Genomic DNA, 21,708 nt, shown 5'->3' with positions numbered 1-21,708 from the left:
TCAGCTGTGAGGGATTTTATTGTCTTCCTCTGCTTTGGAAAATTTCCCTGTTCTGCAAACAGGGAAACTCCTCTTCATCCTGCAGAACCCAATGTAAAGAACACTTACTGGAAGATTCCCTACTGAAACCCCTATAGATCTACTTTCTTCTCTGGCCTTTCCCATGAGCTGAGCTCAGTGCCTTCCCACCGCTTCCTCTAGGCCCCAGTCTCCTTCAGAGATGACACAAGTCTGCCACCACAGACATTTACCCAACTCCTAGAACGCACTATCCTAAAGATTACATGGGTGTCACCTTTTGTCATAATGGCAAGGACACTGAGTAACAGAGGAGGACCCTGGCTAGGACAGGAGCAACGTGTGCTGTGGAAACACACACAGAATACTCTGGAAAACAATGCAAGAGGTAAAGCAGGCAGAGACGGGGATAGGAGGCAGTCTCTTCTTCCCCAGGCTTTGCCTGGACTCAGCCAGCCATCGACACAACAGGGAGTCTGATACAGCTGTCATTCAAGACAACTCAAGGTGGGTTAAATCAGACTATTCTCCTAGATCAAATCATACGCTTTTAAAAGCTTATTGATTTGGGCTGGGCGTTGGTGGTGTACACCTTTAACCCCAGCACTCAGGAGGCAGAGGCAGGCGGATCTCTGTGAGTTCGAGGCCAGCCTGATCTACAGAGCAAGTTCCAGGACAGGCTACAAAGCTACAGAGAAACCCTGTCTCAAAAAGCCAAAAAAATTGATTTATTTTGACTGATTTTTATGCACATTTGCAGCACTATATGTAGTGTATTTTATGCATATGTGTGGTATGTGTATGTACGTGGCATGTGCACGTGTATTTGAACATTCACCTGTGCATGTGGAGGTTGTAGGTCCACACCCTGTGTCTTTTTTTCTGCTCTTTTTTTTTTGACGCAACGATCTCACTGAACCCGGCTGGACTTGTCATTTTGTATAGACTCACTGGCCAGCCAATGCCCCAGGACCTGCCCATTTCCACCTTTCCCCAACCTAGTGCCAGGATCATACAAAGGCACTGTCACACCTGGCTTTTACATTGGAGCTGGGGATATGAACTCAAGTCCTATGATTGCACAGCAAGCACTTGCCCTACTGAGCCATCATCCCAGCCCCAAATGCCATTTACACTCTTTTCTGAGTGATGGCTGGTTGATTATTTTTCCTACCTAGAGAACTCTTAAAAGGTGTCCTCCCCTACCCAGGTCTAGAAGGTCTTTAGAGATATAAACTGGAAATGGGGCACAGTCTGGTCCACCAGAAATCCATCCCCTGCCTTCCTGCATAGGCAGCATGCAATATCTATCTCCCGGGTAACCGGTATTGAGTTATGAGTGAAGCTCACCTTGAAGTGCAAGCTCAGCAAGGAAGCACTGCCTGACTCGGGGTCAAGGGTGCGAGTGCTGCCCTCTAAAAACACAGCCAGGGAGACGTGGCATGGATACAGATCTCTCTCTCGTTGGAACTGCCAGCTTGCAGAAGATGCCCTGGAATGGGGTGACAGAACCAGGCATGTGCCTGGCTCCCACCAGTGCCATTCAGAGACCCAGGCTGATTGTGTGTTTGGTTACAGGTATAGTTAGGTGGCTGCGTTCTTCCTGCCTCTGTTACTGCTCTGCCATGCCTGCCTGGTTCACTATTGATTGGGTTTCTATTCATCAAAGGGCGGGTCCGTGCCTGCATCTTGGGGTCTGCAAACTCAGATGCACACAAAACCCAGGCAAGGGCCACTAACAATCAAAGTAGCCACTTAGGATGCCAGCGAGCTATGGGGACTTGGCCAGGGCACAGCACATGCCTTACCAGAGACGTCTGATGCCTGGGTTCCGCTGTTGTTACCAGGCAAAGATGAGGACCAGGATCACAAATATTTTCCCCCTAAGGGAAGCCAATGCCATGGATATTCATGGGACAGTTGTCAATTTGTGGAACCTTGAGGTCCCACACCATCTTTAACTGATCTCCATTCCCAGTGTGACAACTGTCAGGTACACTGGTGGCTGTGGCTGTACCTGGTGCCTGGTGGGTGGTTAAATCTATGTTAATTGATGCCCTCATTGGGCTAAGGGTGTTGCAGGGAGCAGTTTCAGAGAAAGTCACGACCCACTCACATGGCAAGTGCCATCCTTTCTCCTGATGTCTGTGGGAGGAATGGAGTTAGCAAGATTTGGTTCCTTGCCCAAAGCCACATGGATGATAAGTGCACAGGCTGGATTTGAACCCAGGCTGTTGGAAGCTAGAGATGACATGAATACCGGAACAGATTGCAAACTCTGGAGGAGACAGAGCTGGGAAAATCCAAGACAAAATGCACATCTTAGTCTTCAATGCAAAATACGACCTGCTGGTTTTTTTTAAACCTTATCCCTTTGTTCTTGCATCCCTTTAGGTGTAGACCCTAAACAATGACTAGGCAAGAATGCCCCTTGGGATGAGGTCTCTTTCCAATATCGCTTACCTCTCTCAACTACCCCTTCTACACCCAGTCTTCCAGCAACTGTCTAAGCAGTTGGTCTCAACCTCTGGGCTCTTTCACAGGGGTCACATATCATCTATCCTGCATATCAGATATTTACATTATGATTCATAGTAGTAGAAAAATTACAGTTATGAAGTAGCAACAAAAATAACTCTATGGTTGGGGTCACCACAACACGAGGAACTATATTAAAGGGTCGCAGCATTAGGAAGGCTGAGAAGCATGGTGTAAACCCTGGTAGTCCCCTTCACACCGCCATTCACTCACACCCTGTTCTGGGACACAATGACAATTTAGAAAGCACTTTTGTGCCAGGCGGCGGTGGCGCACGCCTTTAATCCCAGTAGCCGGGAAGCAGAGGCAGGGGCTTCTCTGTAAGTTCGAGGCCAGCCTGGTCTACAGAGAGAGTCCAGGGCAGCCATTGCTACACAGAGAAACCCTGTCTTTAAAAAAGATTCTTTTGTAAATGGGTGAGGAGTGGGAAAAGAACAGGAAACAGAGACTTAGAAGGTAACAGGTGTGCTGGGCTGTAAGCTTGCTGCCATGGTTAATGTTGGCTGTCAGCTTGATAGGATATAGTATCATGTAGGAGACAGGCCTCTGGCAACACCCATGAGGGATTATCTAGATTAGAACGAGGTTGGAAGACCTGCACTTAAATGTGGATGGTATCACCCCACGGGCTGGTGTGGGAGTTTGAATGTAATTGGCCTCCATAAGCTCATAGGGAGGGGCACTATTACTAGGTATGGCTTTGTTGGGGTAGGTGTGGCCTTGTTGGAGGAAGTATGTCACTGGGCTTTGAGGTCTCCTATGCTCAAGCTGTTCCCAGTGTCTCAGTTGACTTCCTGTTGCCTGTGGATCAAAGATGTAGAACTCTCAGCTCCTTCCCCAGCACCATGTCTGCCTGCACGTCGCCATGTTGCAAACCACCCCAATAAACGATTTCCTTTATAAGAGTTGCCATGGTCATGCCATCTCTTTATAACAATAAGAGCACTAACTAAGACAGCCGGGGTCCCTGTCAGGATGAAAAGAAGAAAGCAAGCTGATCACCAACAGTCACCTCTCCCTGCTTCCCGTGTGCAGGTGCAAGGCCACCAGCCGGCCTCTGGCTCCTTCAGTCATGCCTTCCCTGCCACGATGGACTATGAGCCCAAGTAAATACTTCCTTCCTTAAATTGCATTTGTCTGGTATTTTTCTTTTAGTCTTGATTTTAATTACGTGTATGTGTGTAAATGTGTATGGCAATGCCCATGTGTGTATAGGTGCCACTGGATTCCAGAAGAGTGTGTTGGATTCCCTGGAACTGACTGGTGTTAGAGGCTATGTGAGTTGCCTGGCATGGGTGCTTAGAACCAAATCAGGGTCCTCTGCCAGAGTAGCCAATTCTCTAAGCCACGGACTCGCCTCTTCAACTCAGTGTCTCAGGTATTTAGCTGCAACAAAGTATTTCAGCATCATCCTGCAGGAGGCAGAGACATGAGGACCAGAAGCCAACCTCAGCCACACAGAGTTCTGAGTCTGCTTCAGAAAGCAAACAAATACACCAAGAACAAAACTATGGATGGCGGGTATCACGCTGGGCATGCATGGGAAAGTAAAGGGTGCACAGAGCCCAACTCGGCCAAGGTAGGAGGTGATGAAGAAACTGGGAAGTAGACAAGGCAAAGCGAGTTATCACTCTGTCCTCAGCCACAAGAATGATGGCTTTGCACTGAGCAGCATCTTCTGTTTTGAGAATCATGGAAAAATCTGATGAGCGGCTTCTTCAGCATCCCCACATTGCCCTGGATTAGGAACATTAATCTAAGCTAAGCCTCGGATTGCTGAAGATGTCGTCATGCATGGGAGTACAGGCATCAACACCCCGAATGTCTCAAAGAAAGGCCTGGGGAGGAGGTCCAGTGGAAATCGTGAGCCCGTGAGGTGTTGAGGTCAGACGGGCATGCATTGGAATCCCAACTCTTGCACAGCATGACCTCAGCAAGTTCTTAACCTTTCTGAGCTTCTTGAGATAGGGGTGATGTGAACCAGGGTTCATCTCTTCAGCTCTGTGAAGTTTAGATGAGAGCTAACGTCTGGGAAATATCAGCAGCAGTTCTTAGTAGAAAAGAGGCACTCAAGGCATGCTAATGGTTGTGGGTGGGAGGCTCTGTTGGTAGAAAAGCTTACTGTGCAAGCAACAGGATCTGAGTTTGATTCTCAGAATCCACATTAAAGGTCTAGCCATGCTCTCTGTGTTTGCAAATCCTTGGGAAGTGCTGGGGATGCAGACGATCGCTGGACTTCTTTAGCCAGCTAGATCAACCCAATTCATAAACTTCAGGCCATCGAGGAACTGTCATAAAGAATGTAGATGGCATGCAAGGAACAGCCACACCCCCACACAGTGACCATTATTCTGTAATAATGGCAGCTGTGCACACAAGAATATGCATGTGTACACAATGCTATTGCTACTATCACCATCATTATGCTTGCTGTTATTGGGATGCAGCAGAGGGTAAGGTTTGTTCTTTATCTGATAAAGGTGAGAAACTTGGGAAGGGAAAGTAGCAGAGAGTAAGTGACTACACAGAGGAAGAGAACATGGAGCATGGTGTAGGGGAACTGGGCTAAAGAAAAGGCTGAGGTGGGCACAGCCCCTCCACGAAGAGCGTTCCTGGGGCAGGGGCAAGGGCAGGGAGAAACTGGCACTGGGTGTTTAAGGTGTGGGGGGATGCAAAATAGAAGCCTGGCTCTCGGAGGAATGAGGCCACAGCAAACTGCTCCCAGGGACTTGTTTGCAAGCCTGAGCACTCTGTTAGCAGCTGGAAGCCCTACCGGAGGACAAGGAGGTCCAGCGAGAACCAGTGAGGATGAGGTGGGGGCTCCTTGGAGACAAATGCAGGCTGCTGAGTCAGTTCCTCTGTTAGAGCCGCTAATCCAGTCCCTCTGCCACCCTGGATTTCTACCCCAAACAAAGGCGTCCAGCACCCAAGGCTGTGACTTATCACCTTCTCTGAGGTCTGTAGCAAAATGGTAGCCAGGAGGCACCCAAGGGGCCTCCAGAACGAGGGCACAAGAGAAACAGCTGCTCCTGCCTGGGTGGTTTTTTTTTTTTTTAAGAATGTGGTTCCATTCAAGCTCCTAGAATCCCCCACACTTATATATTCCTTGATGTGCAACCGCATTAGTCACTGGGGGCTCTTCTCTTTTAGGATGAACTTCTTGAGGGATCAGTTGAGCCTTTCATGCCCTAAGCATGAGCTCTAGCCTAGGGAATAGGCCAGGCTCTGGGGAGAGGGGTGGAAGGCCACCCCTTTCTGTGTTTACCCTCTGGGGTGCTTTGAATGTGGAATGTCCCCATAGGCTCAAGTGTTTGAACACTTGGTCCCCAGGTGGTGGTGCTGTTTGGGGGTGATCACGGAATCTTTTGGAGGTGTAGCCTTGCTGGGGAAGCGCATCACTAGGAGGGGGTGTGGTCATCTTGGAGGGTGTATAGCCTCACCTTACTTCCTGCTCACGCTCTGTGCTTCCTGGGGTGGGTGCAATGAGATCAGACAGCTTTCTGACCCCACGGTCATGCCATGTCTATCCTCCTGGAACCAGAAATAACCCCTTCTTCCTCAAGTTGCTTTTGGTTGCAGTGATTCAGGATTTGGTTGCAGGAAAGGAACAGAACCAAGCTTATTTTCTAGGAAAGTGGGAAACGGGGTCTGGACGGGAGTATCAGCAGGTGCTGCACTCCATCTCTTCCCTTCATCCGTTACTGTGACAGCTTAGGACCGGCCACCCTCTCTCCAGGCCTTGAGCCTCCCAGGGAACCTCTAAGTGGTGTGGACTCGCCACACCTCCCGTTAGGCCCTCGAGCTCCAGGGACCGGAAGAGGCGGGAGGCCAGGAGGACCTCCTGGCTCACACCCTACCCTAATATGAACTGCTCTGTGACCCGCTTCTGTCCCCACGGGTTCCAGGTTTATCCCACCCTGCCACCCAGCCCCCCAGATCATCAGCATTCCCTCTTGGGTACTCCATCCCTCCTGTCCGGAATGCCCCCTTTCTCTCTAGCTGCTCACTCAGTTTTCAAAACTCAGCCTTCCCCAGGAACTTCCTACTGTGTCTCCAAGCTCCCAGAATCCCCAAGTGCTTATACTTCACGCCATCGTCCTCTGCTCGCTGACTGGTCTTCTCTACCAGACTGAACACCTCTGGGTAGGCATGCGCACTTTCATCTCTGTCCCAAGCAGAACCTGGCTGGAGTGGCATCAAGGACAGTTGCTGAGAACATCCTGCATCCTTTCTTGTCAGGAAGCTCATTGGTCAGACCACATTCCTTGACTTTATGTTGCTTTGAGTTGGTGTCTGGACACTAGCTAATGGCTGCAGAGACCCCTTGGGGTCACAGCACACTGTCTCCCATTCTCTTGACCAGCAAGGTAGTAGGTAGTCCTCTTCCTCTGATTCCAAGGTGCCAATGTCACAGAAATTAGAATGGCTCTCTCTCTCTCTCTCTCTCTCTCTCTCTCTCTCTCTCTCTCTCTCTCTCTCTCTCTCTCTCTGTGTGTGTGTGTGTGTGTGTGTGTATACTTGTACATATGGGTATGTTCGTGTGTGTACACATGTATGTGGATGTCAGGGCTCAAGTTTAGGAGCTGTTCTTTAGGTACTATCCAACTAATTTTGGGAGCAGGGTCTCTCATTGGCCTGGAGTTTGTTGAGTGGCTAGACTGGCCAGCTCCCAGGATCCACCCATCTCTATATCCCTTGTGCAGTGATTCTAAGCACTCACCACTGTGTGTGTGTGTGTGTGTGTGTGTGCGCGCGCGCGTGCGTGCATGCGTGAGAAAGAGAAAGAGTGAATGAGAAAGAGAGAGAGAGAGAGAGACTGTAGTGTGTGCATGGCAGAGCATGTCATGGTGCAGGTTTGGAAAGTCAGAGGACATCCTCAATGCCAGTCTTTGCTTTCTGCCTTGTTTGCGGCAGGATCTCTCCTTGTTTGATGCTGTGTAGATCATTCTAGCTGGCCTGGGAGCTTCTGGGGATTCTCCCATCTCTACTTTCTACTTCACTGTAGGAGCCTTGGTATTACAGACATATGCTACCACATCCAGCCTTACATGGGTTCTGGGGATTCGAACTCAGGTCCTCATGCTTGTATGACAAGTACTTTACCAACTGAGCCATCTCTCTAGCACACACCCAGTTTTTAATGTGGTACTAGTGGCTTGCTTCTGTGGCAAGCATCTTACTGAGACAGATTTCTAGGTCTCAGAATCGTTTTTATAAATACCACGGACTCTCACTGATCATACAGAGTTCCAAGTCTCCTAAACTCAGCCCAAGTGTCACCCCTTAGTGGCACTAATCTAGGCTTACCTGATGCACACACAGGCAAGGACTGTTGAATTAGGCTCTGAGAACCCTGCTTTCAGTGACTTTGAATGATACTGCTTCCCAGGAGGTCCCAGATCCCTGGCTTTGCACTTGGGATTTCATAAAGGGTCACTAAAGGATGAACCAGTGCAGGGATTGTCCCATGTGTGGCTGGTGAACTAGCCTAGACATTTAAAATGAAAACTTCATTTGAATATGGGGTTGGGCCAAAAGAAGTACTTAAGATTAAAACGAGCCATTGACATTTTAACACTTAAAATATTATTTTTGTTCAGAGACAGGGTCTCACACTGTGGTTGAGGTCATCCTGGAACTCACTATGTAGCCCAGGCTTGTCTCAAACTTGTGACAACCCTCCTGCCTCAGCCCCCTGAGTTCTGAACACACAGGGGTGAGCCACTATACCATGCCCTGATACTCTGATAAAACTGGAAACTGGAAACTTCTCCACTCATTGTCTGTCTCTCCTTCCCTCACTTTCATTCATTCCCTCGTCTTAGTGTTTATTATTTATCTTACAGCACCAAAAAGGACGTTTTCATGTTAGGTGGTGGCGGCGCATGCCTTTAATCCCAGCTCTTTGGAGGCAGAGGCAGAGGCAGGTGGATCTGTGAGTTCATGGCCAGCATGGTCTACAGAGTAAGTTCCAGGACAGCTAAGGCTGCACAGCTCAGGCTACCCTGTCTCAAAATCAAACAAAAAAGGATGTTTTCTCTTTACTGCTCGCTCACAGCCCCACCTCTGGGTGATATGAAGAGCCCACTATGTCAGTGTTCCCTTCCCCTTTAGCTGGTGGTGACTAGTCATTCACCAACAAGGATGGGTGGACAGTCTGCCCTCATGGAGCTGATAGTCTAGTGGCAGGAAAGAAATATGATTACAACAACAAAAAAATGATACAGCGGGCTGGACAGCAGTAAGTACTTAGCAAACACAAATAAACAAATTAAATGAGTATTTGAAGGGATTTAGGAGGAAATAGGAATTGTTGATTGAAATTTCAAACAAGATGGTTGAAGCCACGGGGGATAACTGTCCTCCTAGTTGGAATGTTCTTTCTCCCTTCCTTATCCCACGGAGTCACTTAAGCCCTAACCCCAACCACCCGCGCAGTGGGGTTATGATACTTTCTGCTTCTGTAGGAAACGAAACTGAGGCTGGGATGGGCTTGATGGCCCCAGATGCTGCGGCTCATTAGGATGAAATGAGCCCACAAAGTGAACGCAGTTCCGTTAGGACTACAAACGTCTCCCCTTCTACTATCAAGCTTCCTCTGAGGATGCCCATGACGTACAGGGGCTGTAGAGTTGGATAGTTCCTGAAGCTTGCCATAAACCCATGGAATGGTCATGCCAAGGACACCTCCAAAGTGAAAGGTCACAAGGAAAGAGGTTCCTGGTTGGTCAGTCCTCTGTTGGGAATTGGTTACTGCAATGGGGATGGATTTCAGTTATGTCCTCCTGAAAGGGGCAGGGTGACGCATTGGCAGAGATTTAAGTGATCAGGGCTTGGCCCTCCTGACTACTCAAGCTGCCTCAACAAGTCTCCATCTGATGCAGATAAAACAGGGCCTGTTATAAGCGTGTCCATGAACAGGTCACACCAAGGTGCCCAGAGCTTTCCATGGGTTTCCAAAGTATAAAGTACAGGGAGCAAAGTCAGACTTGGCTAGCAGGTAAGAGATGCTGAAACACTGGGCCTGCTCTCTGGCAAGCTGCTATCAGAACCTAGGGTCTGGGTGGATGTGTTCTAGGGCCTTTAGACAAGCCACCTGGGAGTTTTCTTAAGGCACACAAGGCTCTGGAGGCGTTGACTAGGGATGGTATATTGTAATGCCCACTGTCTGGCCAGAGGTCCCTGCTCTGGAAACTGCTGAGAGACACAGAAATGGCTATCTCCCACTTCCCTTGAATAATTTGCCTGCACTTTGGCCAGTTGGGAACTGCACAGCCCTGTGACAGAGTCCTTTGGCTTCTTTTATTTTATAATAGACTCATGACTCATTATTATTTTTTAAAAAGAATTCCAGGAAGAAAAACAAATCATTCTTGTCTCTCTTGCTCTCTCTCCATTCTAATCATTGCTTGCATCCATTTGAATCGTATTTGGAATCTCTGAATCAAAATGTTGATAAATATTTCTCGTGCATCTGCTGTGGGCAATGTTCCTACAGTATAGGACCTAGATAAAGTGAGGTTATCTCAGAAATATTATATTATTAGGGAGCGGTGTACACACACAGAGAAGGCTCAGTTAAAGGCAGGAATGTGCAGAAAGGCTGTTGGCCTCCCTTAGACCAAAAGCTCTATTCTTTCCCTCTGTAGAAACAAGAGTGCACGCTGAGAGGCCTGGAACATTCTGCCACCTTGAAGGCCAGGCGAGGAGCACGCGTTTCTGAACTTAGAAAAGACACTTAGGGACAGCGGAGGTGCTCGCCATACAGCGAGAGCGAAGGTGCAATACGGTTGGCAGAGGTGCCAGGCACAGACAGATGTGGCACTCCTGAGGCTATAGGAGCTGGAAGGTTCAGCAGGGGGAAGGCACCAGCTTTGACAGAGGGCATTATTTTGGTTGTTCCTTATAGTGAGGTAAGGGATAAGGAAGGGAACTGAGATGGGGGGTGGTCTCTGCACCAACTCCTAGATCCTCCTCTACAGGAATGGGAGTCCTGGGGGGGCAAAAGGGAGACAGGAGCTGGAGAGGACCAACACAGTGATCTCTTATTGTCCCTGGAGATGATGCTTCCTCTGAGGTTATAGCAGAGGCTGATTCTCCAAGAGGTAAGGCACTACGGTCCAGAGGTGCTGTACTTGGAGCGAGCCATTCTGGTGACCTCTTGGAGATTCGACTAAGTTTTTTTCTTTTTTTCTGAAAGAGTCAGTTCAGCTCCCGACTCCAGGACTCCTAAAACAGCTTTCTGAACAATTTCAAGGCTTCCGCCTGGCAGTCTGCATATACCAGCAGCACACTCAGCCTGCTGTCTCTCCCACCACAGGCTTCAATACCAACAAGGACACCCACCTGCCAGAGTGCAAGTTCACACAAACAGAGCTTTCAGTTTTCTCCAGAGGGGAAAATAAGGCCCGAGGTGATCCCTGATCTCTCTCTTCCCCCAGAGTGTAGCCCTAACAGGTGGTCATGTCCCTTCCCATCCTTCCGCAGACTCATTAACTTCAAAAGCAGCTGCTGAGGAGAGGAGCTATTTCTCAATTCTTCTTTCATGAAGAGGTAAAAGAAAATAACTATCTCAGGAGACCACACACAAAAGTCCTCATGAAAGCAGAGAGCAAAGGATGAGAAGAGGCCAGGCCTGCTTTTCAGCTGCCTTATCGGCGTCCTCTCAGGGAGACACTGGAAACCTGTTCACCAGGTCTCTGGTGTGGGCACACAGTACAGTTCAGGACTGGACGGAGGACTCTTTCTGGGGAGTCTACCTTCTTACCCCAGACCCTGATTTGAAGAAGCAGAAGCGCCCATGACCCAATCCTCATCGATGCTGACTCTGTTCTGGATACTCAGAGACGCAAACTTGTCAATGCCACACGAGCTGTGCATGCCAATTCGAAGGAAACCATGATCCTCATATTTTGGAAGTACATGCAATTTGAAAATCAGCACTTCCTGAGTGGCCAAGGCCTGACTTCCTGAGGTGGCCCCAGGGCCTGTAAAGTCTGAGGACAAAAACTCTAGAAATGGAAAGCCAAATCAGACAGGCCCTGAAACTCACTAGCTCTTCCAGTACGGGCCTCAACTCCACGTTGAAAAGGGACTTTTAACCCAACCCCCCCATCACTGCCTGGAGGCAAATGCCTGGACTGGGCACCCGGGGAGGCCGCTGGGGACAATGCCAAACCCACAGTTCCTGTGCATATCACACAGCTCTAGGGGAGTGTTGCAGTCCTAACCCTTTATAGTTGATTGTGGAGGAAGAGAGTGCAGCCTGGAGAGAACGTGAGAGGGGTGGGTAGCTGAGGACTCTGAACAGATGGGCTTCTAATGAAAATACTTAAGCCTTTTGATATACAAGTGACCCAAAGCCACTGCAAGTCTGCATGTCTACTGTGAATTATAAGACGTTTAAAAGATCACAGTATTAAGGATCCGCCAATAAACCCCTGATTAAAAAAGTGTATTTATACCAAGTCACCAGTATCTGATTACATTTGCCCTAAGACAAAGATACAGATTTTTCTCTAATTTTTCTTGGCTGCAGATCTCTTATCCCTCTAACCAAAATCCAAGGAATGCAAACAGCTGCCAGGGTCATGTCCCCAAAGCAGCCGTCACTCACTTCCCTTTCCTTCTCTTTCGGCATCAAAGCTTGCCATAAATGTTTAATTGCACAGGAGCTGCCTTTCCACTGCAAGTGACTGGCGCTATGAAAGGCTTTTCATTTTTTAAGAGAGGCGGAATGCGTGTGTGTAAAACGGTCCCTATTAATTTCCTGATATTGACTCTCTGGCTGGGGACGAGCATGGAGTGTTCGGCAGAGAGCGTCTCTGCAGAATGTTAAAGGCAGGGCTTGGACTGAGAAAGGGTACCAAATGCAGTATGCGTCAAACAGACCATCGCTCAATGAAGTCACTTAGCTATTCAAAACATGTTCAGCCATCACTCAACCGTTTGCACCAAGAACACTGGGAGGGGGCATGTGATGTGAGCTCTTTCCCAGACTAGTGTTTGGCTCGGTATGGGTTAGATCCCCAGGACCGCGTTAGTTTTCTCCTCTCCCCCATCTGCTGGCCCCAACTCCCTGCAGCACCATCCCACGTTGAGCTTAACAAACACCCCTGCAGTGCTCACTTCCCGACGCTCCCTCCAAGGGCCTCCAGTCCTGGTTCACATCAGTGGAACACACACACAAGCCTCTCTCCACACAGGAGCATATGTGTCTCTCTGCCTGTCTTCCTATAGGTGGCTTGTGCACACAGACAGATATAGCTATGCAAATGCACTCCTTCATATTAAAGTCTGTGGCTAAATTCAGCTTGTATGACCTGCAGAGTTTTCCTCCCTCCTCTTGTGTTTATTAATGTGTCCCAGAAGCACATGCCTCTCTCATGCCCTGGTCTCCAGCCTTTACTCCGTGGGAGCCCCTTGGCCCGTGGCACATGCAGCACACATGCCCCAATGACTCTGCAAGATCAAGGCCAACAGCTGGCACCCCCACCCCATGCCTTCCCATTCCCCCTCAACCTCTCCATGCCCTCGCCTCCTGCCTGCACCGTGCTGACTCGACTTGCTTCTGGATGACAGACATGTCACTCTGTGTGGAAGCGAGTCAGCGCTCAGCCCAACCTGCAAGTGACCACTGTTTATTAGAACTTGGACTTGTTTCCTGTGAGAGACACATGCATTTATAGACTCTGTAAACCTTAAAACACACACATTCACACAGCCAGCCACCTTGCACGATACGCGGGGCTCACAGACATTACGAAATGCTCTTGAACTCGGTTGAGCTCCTGGAATAATTAGAACCTACCAAATAAGGATTCTTAGAAACAACTGATTTTTTTTAAAAAGGAGATTTACAGTTGGTGATGGGTCTGCAACTTTTGAGGAGTGAGGGGAAGGGGAAGAACCTTTTCTGGATCCTTCATTGCAAAAGGCCGAACAGCACCGGGGAAGAAATTATTTTCCCTCCTCATAGGTGGCAAAGCTAGACCCAAAGGCAAACCCTAATGACTCCAAAGCAGCCAGAGCACATCTGACTCTATGAACAGTCTCGTGTTTTTTCACCGTAGCATAGATCATCCCAATGAGGAGGTTTGGGGGGACGGGGTGGAAGGCAAGGAGTAGAGAGTGTGGGTTGCCTATTGATTTTCCTTCCTCTGAAACTAACCCAGCCAACCTTGATCTGCAGCGGCGGCAGCGGAGGGAGTGAAGTGGGAAAATGGTGGAATGTGGAGGGGACTTATTTGGAGTCGGGTGGGGAGGGGGGTGCGGAGGGGAGGGGCGGCGTGGGAAGGGGAGGAGGTAAGAAATCAAATACCTTCGAGGCAGCAGGTTCTCCATAATCCAGAATGGGTCATAACTTCCTCGTTCTTTTTGCTGGTTTCATTCTCACTGACACTTTTGGTCTTGCAAACCCCTCTGGAGTACAGCCAATAGTCGGTTCCCACAGCGATGGTCATCAAGCTGAAGGCAGCGAAAGCACCAACGGTGGTTAAAAGCATTTGAACACCTCGATCAAACAGCCCCATAATTCTTCATTATATAAACACCCAACCGACTTCTGGTTCTCAGGAGCGTGTGTGTGAGGGTGCGAATGGTAATTCCACTACTAATATAATGGATATATGTGTGAATAGAGAATATGGAGAGATATAAAAAAAGGGAGATAAGAAAGCTCACGGAAAAGTGTGTAAATTATAAAGATCACACGGGAAGAGAGGCTTGCCTTTTGAGATCAAAAAACTGTTCCAGTTGCAGCGATTTTTTTTAAAAAAAGGGAAAATAAATAAAAAGACACCCCCCACCCCCCCCAAGTGAGATGCCTTAATCTCTTTTCCTAAAATTCTGGTCTCCAGTTTCCATATGTGATCGCTAATTTGGAGATGGCTTCCACAGCGCGCCAGGGAACAGCCGAATTTTCAACACCATCTCTCATGGTCCGGACCTAGACAGTTAGAGACTGGGAGAGCCGGGAAGCAACCTTCGGTCTTCGTTCGCGGCTCTGCGGCCTGCGCCATGAAAATCCGTGGCTTTGCCAGTTCTCTTCCTTGGGGAGGAAGGTGGTTCTCAGGGTGCCTCCGTTTCAGAGGAGACTGTCCAGTCTTCTGCAAGCCCTCGAGCTCAGCTGCACCGGTGCGGGGGTCTTGCCTCCCATGGTTGTGCCCCGGTGGCAGCGGTGGCGGCGGTGGCAGCAGGGCTGGCGGGCGCGGCGGCGGCAGGACGAGCAGCCGCGGTTATTGTTGTTGGTGGCGGGGGTAGTGTCGGCGAAGTGGGGGAGGGAGGGGGTTTCTCCCGGAGAATCGAGGCGGGGTTCCCTCTCCCGATCCGCAAAGCTCCTTGGAAGCCAGCGAGTGAGCGAGCGATAGGGCGCGCGAGCCGGCGTCTTGCAGCAGGCAGGCCCGCCCGCCTCCCCCGCTCGCGGCCGCGCAGCCCCGGGCCAAAGCGCTCCTAGCTACAGCATCGCCGCGCTGCTGAAAAGACAGCTCTCCCGGGTCAGGAGCTCCCACCTACTGCATCGCCGTGGTGCTGAACTGGACAGCTCCCCGCGACCGGGTGCTCTCACCTACAGCATCGCCGCGGTGTTGGACTGGACAGCTCTCGGAGCAGGAGCGCCCACCTACTGCGTCGCCGTGGTGCTGAACTGGACAGCTCCCCACTCTGTGCGCTCCCTGAGCTCTGTAGCCCTCCTGGAATGGGGCCTGGGCCACAGGGCCTCTGTCCTCCAGGGACAGGCCAGGACAGGCCAGGGCCGAGCGCGGGGCTGCCTGGCCTCCCCCGACTCCTGTACCACAGTTCCGGAATGAGCGCTGGCCGGGCCTCCTGGAGCTGGGAGGAAGGCGTAGCTGGCAATCTCTCTCTCTCTCTCTCTCTCTCTCTCTCTCTCTCTCTCTCTCTCTCTCTCTCTCTCTCTCTCTCTCTCTCTCTCTCTCTCTCTCTCTCTCTCCTCTCTCCCCCCTCTCCCTTTCTCTCCTCTTCCCTCCCCCTCTGTGTTTCTTCCAGATCAGCTTCCTTCTTAGTCCATCTCTACATGCCCAGAGCTTCAAATACAACCCTCCCAGTCCAGCTGCCACAAAACTTCGATCATTGGCTTTTGCACCTGGAAGAGATGGACATAGAACCTGGATGGGTAATTACAAACACAATCTCTATGTGCTTTTCCCCCAATCATGGGTTCCACGATGCTTTTACGGGAGGGGAGGCTGTTTTGTTTTATTGGCTGGACAGATGCGTTTCTTTCCTCATTCCCTTCTTGATCTGTGTGTCTTTCTGGCTAACAGAGGTGTGCATAGCTCTATCTGTGATGCTCTGTAGTCTTCTGTGAAAGTATACGTCTTGCTTCCACAAGTAGACATTTTGGAAGGATTATTTGTGTGAAAGAATGAGGGAAGGTTGGCTGGTAACTGAGGCTCGGGACATGATACTCATCTCAAGGATAAAAATGTTTTCAGGGGAAGTGGGTGAGTGTAGATCTTTCCAAGTTTCCCTCGTCATTCATAAATGAGATTGAAGAGATTTTTAAAAAGCATTTCTGTGAGAATTGTGAGCCTGGGGTGATTCCTGTGTCAGCTTTCTGAACTGTGTGTGCAACGTTCCCTTAATGTGACCCTGGAAATAATTGATGCACTTCAGCAATGCTCACACTGTGGATAACATGTTTTCTCTGACCAGTTTTGTGACTAAGTAAAAGGAGAACGTATGAGGCAGTCTCTAGGTTATGTTTTCCATTTGGGGGAGGGGCTAGGGAAAGCGGTTAGTTGAATGGGTCAGCTGAAGGGTGTAGAGAGATGCTTTGATTCCACCCCCTCATTTTGTTTTGAGAAGACTTGCTTGATAATTTATCAGTGATTCTGACATTAGGGTGTACACAGAAGAGGGCTGAGGTAGAAACAGCTCCTTGGGGTGTGAAGCTCACTGCCCAACTTCTTCCTCTCACCTTCCAAGTGACAGGTAGAAACTGCCTGCCTCACTGCTCTGCATGAAACTTCCTTTTCTCCCAGTCTCTGCTCCCTCTTTGGACAAGAAGGGCCCTTGGGAGGATGGATAGCTGTCTCTCTGGCTCAGGGAGAGGGTCCTGGCATCTGGAGAATGGGACTCAGAACTCTGCAACTGTGCTAAGAGATTTTAGTGGAAGTTGGATCTGGCTTGCAGGGAAAGGGCTCTCAGGCCTTGCTTTCCTGTCCTAGGAGGGCAGGAGTAGCAGTGGGGAAGAGGGCAGGAATGGTCTGCTCATCCCACAGGCAGCTCAGTAGTGGCTTGGGTGTGTGTTTTTCTTGGACTGCTACCCCTATACTTTTTGGTTATGAGTCTAACATTTAATGGCTGAGCCACCCTCCAGCCCCATTGGGTAGCTATCCTTAAGAAATATGCGAGGCACAGGTGTCAAGGCTTCTGAGATCACCTAGATCGTTTAAGGATGACAGTCGGGGAGAGATACTTGGGTGTCCTTATATGTGTCCAAGAGGTTTCCCTTCATTAATGCCTGTCACCTTGACTGCCTTTGACCTGCCCATGCATAGTGGAGGCAAAAATTCTTCTTTCCATCCTTTCCCCTCTTCCCAATAAACCCCTGAGATTTCTGCTTGAAAGGCACCCACAGCAGAATCTCTGAGGGCTCTGTTTGTCTGCAGATTCTGCTAACTACGGAACTGCTGACAGTGGTTGTAACATTTGCAGCATTTGAGTCATCTTCAGGCCAGATCGTCACCAGGAAAACAACAGGGGTAGGGGGAGAGGGAAGCAGTCCCCACAGCCTGCACGGGGACAGCAGAGACCGATGCAAGGAGAACAGACTTGGGGGCCCAGCTTCACTCGGGACTTGGACAGCTGCCACATTCTGCCCAAGTTGGCTTTCCGAAGACTCGGTTTCAGTGTCTGGAAAGCGGGTCTCTAAGCACCTGTCTACTCTTCCAGAAACGTCCCAGCTACTCCCTGCTTTTCGCCGCTTGCCACACGGCTATGACTTTGGTCACCACCTTGATCACACTTAGTTGTGCTGTGATCCTCTCATTGCCCCATAAGCCCTTTGAGGTCGAGAGCTGAGTAGCGGTCACAGTTAAGACTTCGGAATCCAAGAAGTTCTGGATCCACGGCAGATTCTTGGTAAGTGATGAGCAAGCAGTTCCAGTGTGGGCTTCATATGGCAGAAGAAATTGAAGAGCCTGGCGTAAAGCAAGGGGGACGCCTCTCATTTCCTTACCCCGTTTACACCCAGAGCACTCCGCCTTCTCCTTCCGCACACTTCTCGTCTCACATCCTCTCCCCCCTTTCCGAATGCGTTCTAAGCCATAGGGTCCTTGTGCAGGCCAGGAAAGGCCGCCCGAGAGAGCTGGCCCTGCTTGCTGCTTGGGACGCACCAGGCACCTGCACTTGGCGGCTGATGAGCGGATGTCTAGGGAACGGCTTTGTGTGGCTGTAGTTTGTTACTTGGGAAGGGCTTAGAGGAAATTAGCTGAAATGCCACAGGCCTATTTTGAGATGCCTCTTTGATGGAGTGGAAATAACATGGGATTTGGGCGCAGCAGACCTGGTGTTGAAGCTCGAGGCTGCTGTTTTCTCGTTGTTTGACCTTGGATAGCTACTTGCCCTCTCTGGAAACTTGTATTTTCATTTATCAAGAGCTGGGGGTACAAGCCTTGTGCTTTGGTCACCAGTGTTATATGTTAACAGCTATGTTATAGACTGACATTTGTTGGGTGCTGGCCCAGCTGAATCCTACAACCCTCCTATGAAAGGTATCACCTTACTCCCATTTATAGGTTAGGAAACAGAGTCGCCCAAGGATGCAAGTATCTGGCTTTTTCAGACTTAGGGTATGACAGACCTAGGAGTCTTGGTCCAGTTCTGAGCGTTCTGAGAAAGGGCCTTGTCTCAGAACTGTCTGCTTCTCAGCCACAGTTTACAGAGAAACTTTTGGGTGCCAGGTGTGTTCATGCTGTTAAAACAATCAGGTCAAGTAACCCTCAGCTATGTGCTAAGGACCTTTAGGTGAGCAAAAGCCCAGAGAGGTCACATCCCAAGCCCAAGGTCATATGTCAAGTAAGTGGGTCAGCAGAGATGTGAACACTTTGAAGTGCTTTGACTGCCACTAACAAGTATAAAACTGATTCATTCATCTTTTTAAAAATCAAAACTCAAGTATCTACTGCGTGTCAGGTACTGTGCTGACTCCTGGCAAGTGGGGAAGTCTCTGAAAAGGTGAAGGAGAGGATTCAGGCATGGCAGGACATGTTTGTGATCCCAGCACTCGGGAGGCAGGAGGCTCACACACACACACACACACACATATACATGCACACACAGGCGCACACATACACACGCGCACACACGCGCACGTGCGCATGAGAGAGAGAGAGAGAGAGAGAGAGAGAGAGAGAGAGAGAGAGAGAGAGAGAGAGAGAGAGAGAAAGAGAGAGAGGGGGCACCGAGCAGTTAGGCCAAGATGGGGGTGGGGAGCTGAGAGGAGAGAGCATTTACAGCCTGTGAATGTTTAGGTGTGGAAGAAGAGGCTCCTGGACAGTTACAAGGAAACAGAAGAGCAGCAAAGTATGGCTGATGCGGGCACGGTGGTGGGAGGTGCCCAGCAGTGGTGGAAGAGGCCAGAGCAGAAGAAATAACCTGGAGGGAAGACATCAACCACGTGTGGGGCAAGGGACAGCCAGGCTGATGTGGTTGGTCCCCATACCAGTGATGAGGCAGCCTGGGCCAGCCAGGGTAACTCTGGATGGGAGTGTGATGGCAGGAGCACCTGGGGAGAGCCAGGTGAGCACAGGGACCCACACTGAGGTGGGGGAGCACAGAAAGGAGCCAGTATGTATGTGGGTGTGGGGAATGGGAAGCTGAGACCTCCGCCTCCGTCACGGACCTGGCTGCCATGTTCTGAGACCTCTCCACTCTATGCTCTCATTCTCTCTCTCCTCTGCATGCTAATTAATTAATTAGGGATTCAAATCATTCATTTGATTCCATTCTATTCCCAGAAGAAGGCAAATCTCACAAAGGCAGAGATTTTATCCACTGTGTCCATGCTGCAATTCCAACCCAAAACACATCCCAGCACATAGTAGGTATACACTAAAAAAATAATTGCTGATGCAAAAACCCAAATGTGTGCTGTCTCTGGTTATGGAAGCTTCTGAGATAAAAATAATCAAATCAAAGAGCTTGACAACTGGACTGGTGATCCAGGACACCATGGTCCAGTTGGGACAGTCATGGGTATCTGGCATCCCATGCTGTGTTCTCCCACTTAGCAATGCCCTTGTGACACTTAATTTTGTATCTAGAACTTAAGACTGATGTCCAAGATTGCCTGGCACATAACAGGTCTGCAGTATGGGTTTGATGAGTGAATGAACAAAAGCCATGCAAGTCCAGAATAGAAAGCAGTTAGTTCTATCCTAAAGGGGCTCAGAAGCCTTTTTGGTGACCAGGAGATCCATCAAGGTCATAAGAAAAGGTCATAGGGTCAAGAGATGGGGAAAACTCAAAGCAAGGCAATAGGATCAAGTACCCCAGAGGACAGACCAACAAGCAAGTGAGTGCCCTTGGTCGCAGGTACCCACTGGCCGTATTGTTCTTGCTCAGGGGAAAGCTGGGAGGTTGCACAGATGAGGTTGTGGAGCCAACTGCATCTGGCCTGGAATCCAGCTCTGCTGCCTATTTGCTGTGTGGCCCCATGCGGGGATTTAACCTTTCTGGGCTCAATCTCATCTGGCAGTATGGAATGGTGCCTGCTCCAATACTTTGTTCTTGCCATTTCCTCCCAAAATATGGTTCAAGTCTTGACACTGCTCATTCTCACCTCCAGGAAGGTGCAGTTGCTCACATACGCAATTGGGCACAGATAAAGAGGTCTGTTTTGTCTCCACTGTTGTGATTTTTTTTTGCAGCCTGACACACTCTCACTAATTATCCAAATTATCTGCCACCCACCTTTCTTCTCTGGATGTCAAATCCCGTCTCTTGTCCCTTATGGAAGCCCCAACATCTAAAAGTTATCAGAGTATGGAGTTGTTGGATGACTACTTTCTGGATGCCTGGACTGTGGTTGCCGAGCAGGAAATATGAGACATTCGGAAGTCAAGAGATGAAGGGCCTGACTTTGGCCACTGGGGTGTGATGGGGGCAGCTGGGGAAAGTGTAATTCATGGAACTTCTGAGGGCAGTTTTCACAGGGCTAGGAGGAGATGCCTGGAGACAGGGAGTTCTCTGTAGCAAGCCTTAGGGTGCTGGGGTACTGGGCTACCCAGTGCGTGTATACTGGGGGTGTGGTTTGTTCTGAGTCTGAGGATAGCAGGAAGCAGAGCTCTGTTATGGAGGTGTCCATGACAAGAATCCTTGCAGGGGAGTTGCTTCTCTCCCGGGGACTGCCACCCCCAGCTGGAGCCATGAATCACAGCCAGAGGGCGGGTGTGGGATTCCCCCACGAGCAGAGCCACCCCTGAAAATCATGAAAGAAAATGAATAACATGGTTGCAGGGGGGGAAACTCCAAGTCGAAAGGGCACATGATGGGGCAGGGGAGGGCAGAGAGGGTGAAGGGTAGCCAGTGTGGAAGCGTGAGGGAGAAGGAGAGTGCACTGTGCGTGACAACACATCGAGGGTTAACAGCTCCGTGTGGAAAGGCAGCTGCTGCCACACCTGACCCCCAAGCTTGACCCCCAGGATGCACACAGTGGAAGGAGACAGCTGGCACAGGTGATGTGTCTGTGTGTGGCACAGGTGATGTGTCTGTGTCTGAGCACAGGTGATGTGTCTGAGCACAGGTGATGTGTCTGAGCACAGGTGATGTGTCTGAGCACAGGTGATGTGTCTGAGCACAGGTGATGTGTCTGAGCACAGGAGATGTGTCTGAGCACAGGTGATGTGTCTGAGCACAGGTGATGTGTCTGTGTCTGAGCACAGGTGATGTGTCTGTGTCTGAGCACAGGTGATGTGTCTGAGCACAGGTGATGTGTCTGAGCACAGGTGATGTGTCTGAGCACAGGTGATGTGTCTGAGCACAGGTGATGTGTCTGAGCACAGGTGATGTGTCTGTGTCTGAGCACAGGTGATGTGTCTGAGCACAGGTGATGTGTCTGGCACAGGTGATGTGTCTGTCTGGCACAGGTGATGTGTCTGGCACAGGTGATGTGTCTGTGTCTGAGCACAG

At 49.9% G+C, this 21,708-nt stretch overlaps 1 protein-coding gene and 1 long non-coding RNA gene across 7 annotated transcripts in view; one reads left to right on the top strand and one right to left on the bottom strand.

Annotated features, from left to right (window-relative positions):
• Cacng2 (calcium voltage-gated channel auxiliary subunit gamma 2) overlaps nt 1-15,361 on the bottom strand; it is a 131,243-nt gene extending 115,882 nt beyond the window's left edge. The window contains exons 1-2 of one of the 3 annotated variants that reach the window (XM_040754218.1): nt 15,122-15,361; nt 13,877-14,022 (exon numbers count right to left, since the gene is read on the bottom strand). In XM_040754218.1, coding sequence (XP_040610152.1) covers nt 13,877-14,018 — 142 coding nt within the window. In that variant the 5' untranslated portion in view covers nt 14,019-14,022; nt 15,122-15,361. Of the gene's footprint in view, nt 1-13,876; nt 14,938-15,121 lie in introns of those variants that run through there. The other 2 variants (XM_040754217.1, XM_005066951.4) reach the window with 2 other exon arrangements.
• Nucleotides 15,362-15,473: 112 nt separating this feature from the next.
• LOC121142955 overlaps nt 15,474-21,708 on the top strand; it is a 29,558-nt gene continuing 23,323 nt past the window's right edge. Inside the window, exons 1-2 of one of the 4 annotated variants that reach the window (XR_005880121.1) lie at nt 15,481-15,685; nt 17,470-17,658. This is a non-coding gene — a long non-coding RNA (uncharacterized LOC121142955). Of the gene's footprint in view, nt 17,659-21,708 lie in introns of all 4 variants that reach the window. The other 3 variants (XR_005880122.1, XR_005880120.1, XR_005880119.1) reach the window with 3 other exon arrangements.

The sequence above is a fragment of the Mesocricetus auratus genome, unplaced genomic scaffold (assembly GCF_017639785.1).
Source record: "Mesocricetus auratus isolate SY011 unplaced genomic scaffold, BCM_Maur_2.0 Super-Scaffold_100010, whole genome shotgun sequence".
Lineage (NCBI taxonomy): Eukaryota > Metazoa > Chordata > Mammalia > Rodentia > Cricetidae > Mesocricetus > Mesocricetus auratus.
Note: the sequence above shows the minus strand (reverse complement) of the source record. Positions and strands in the feature narration are given on the sequence as shown.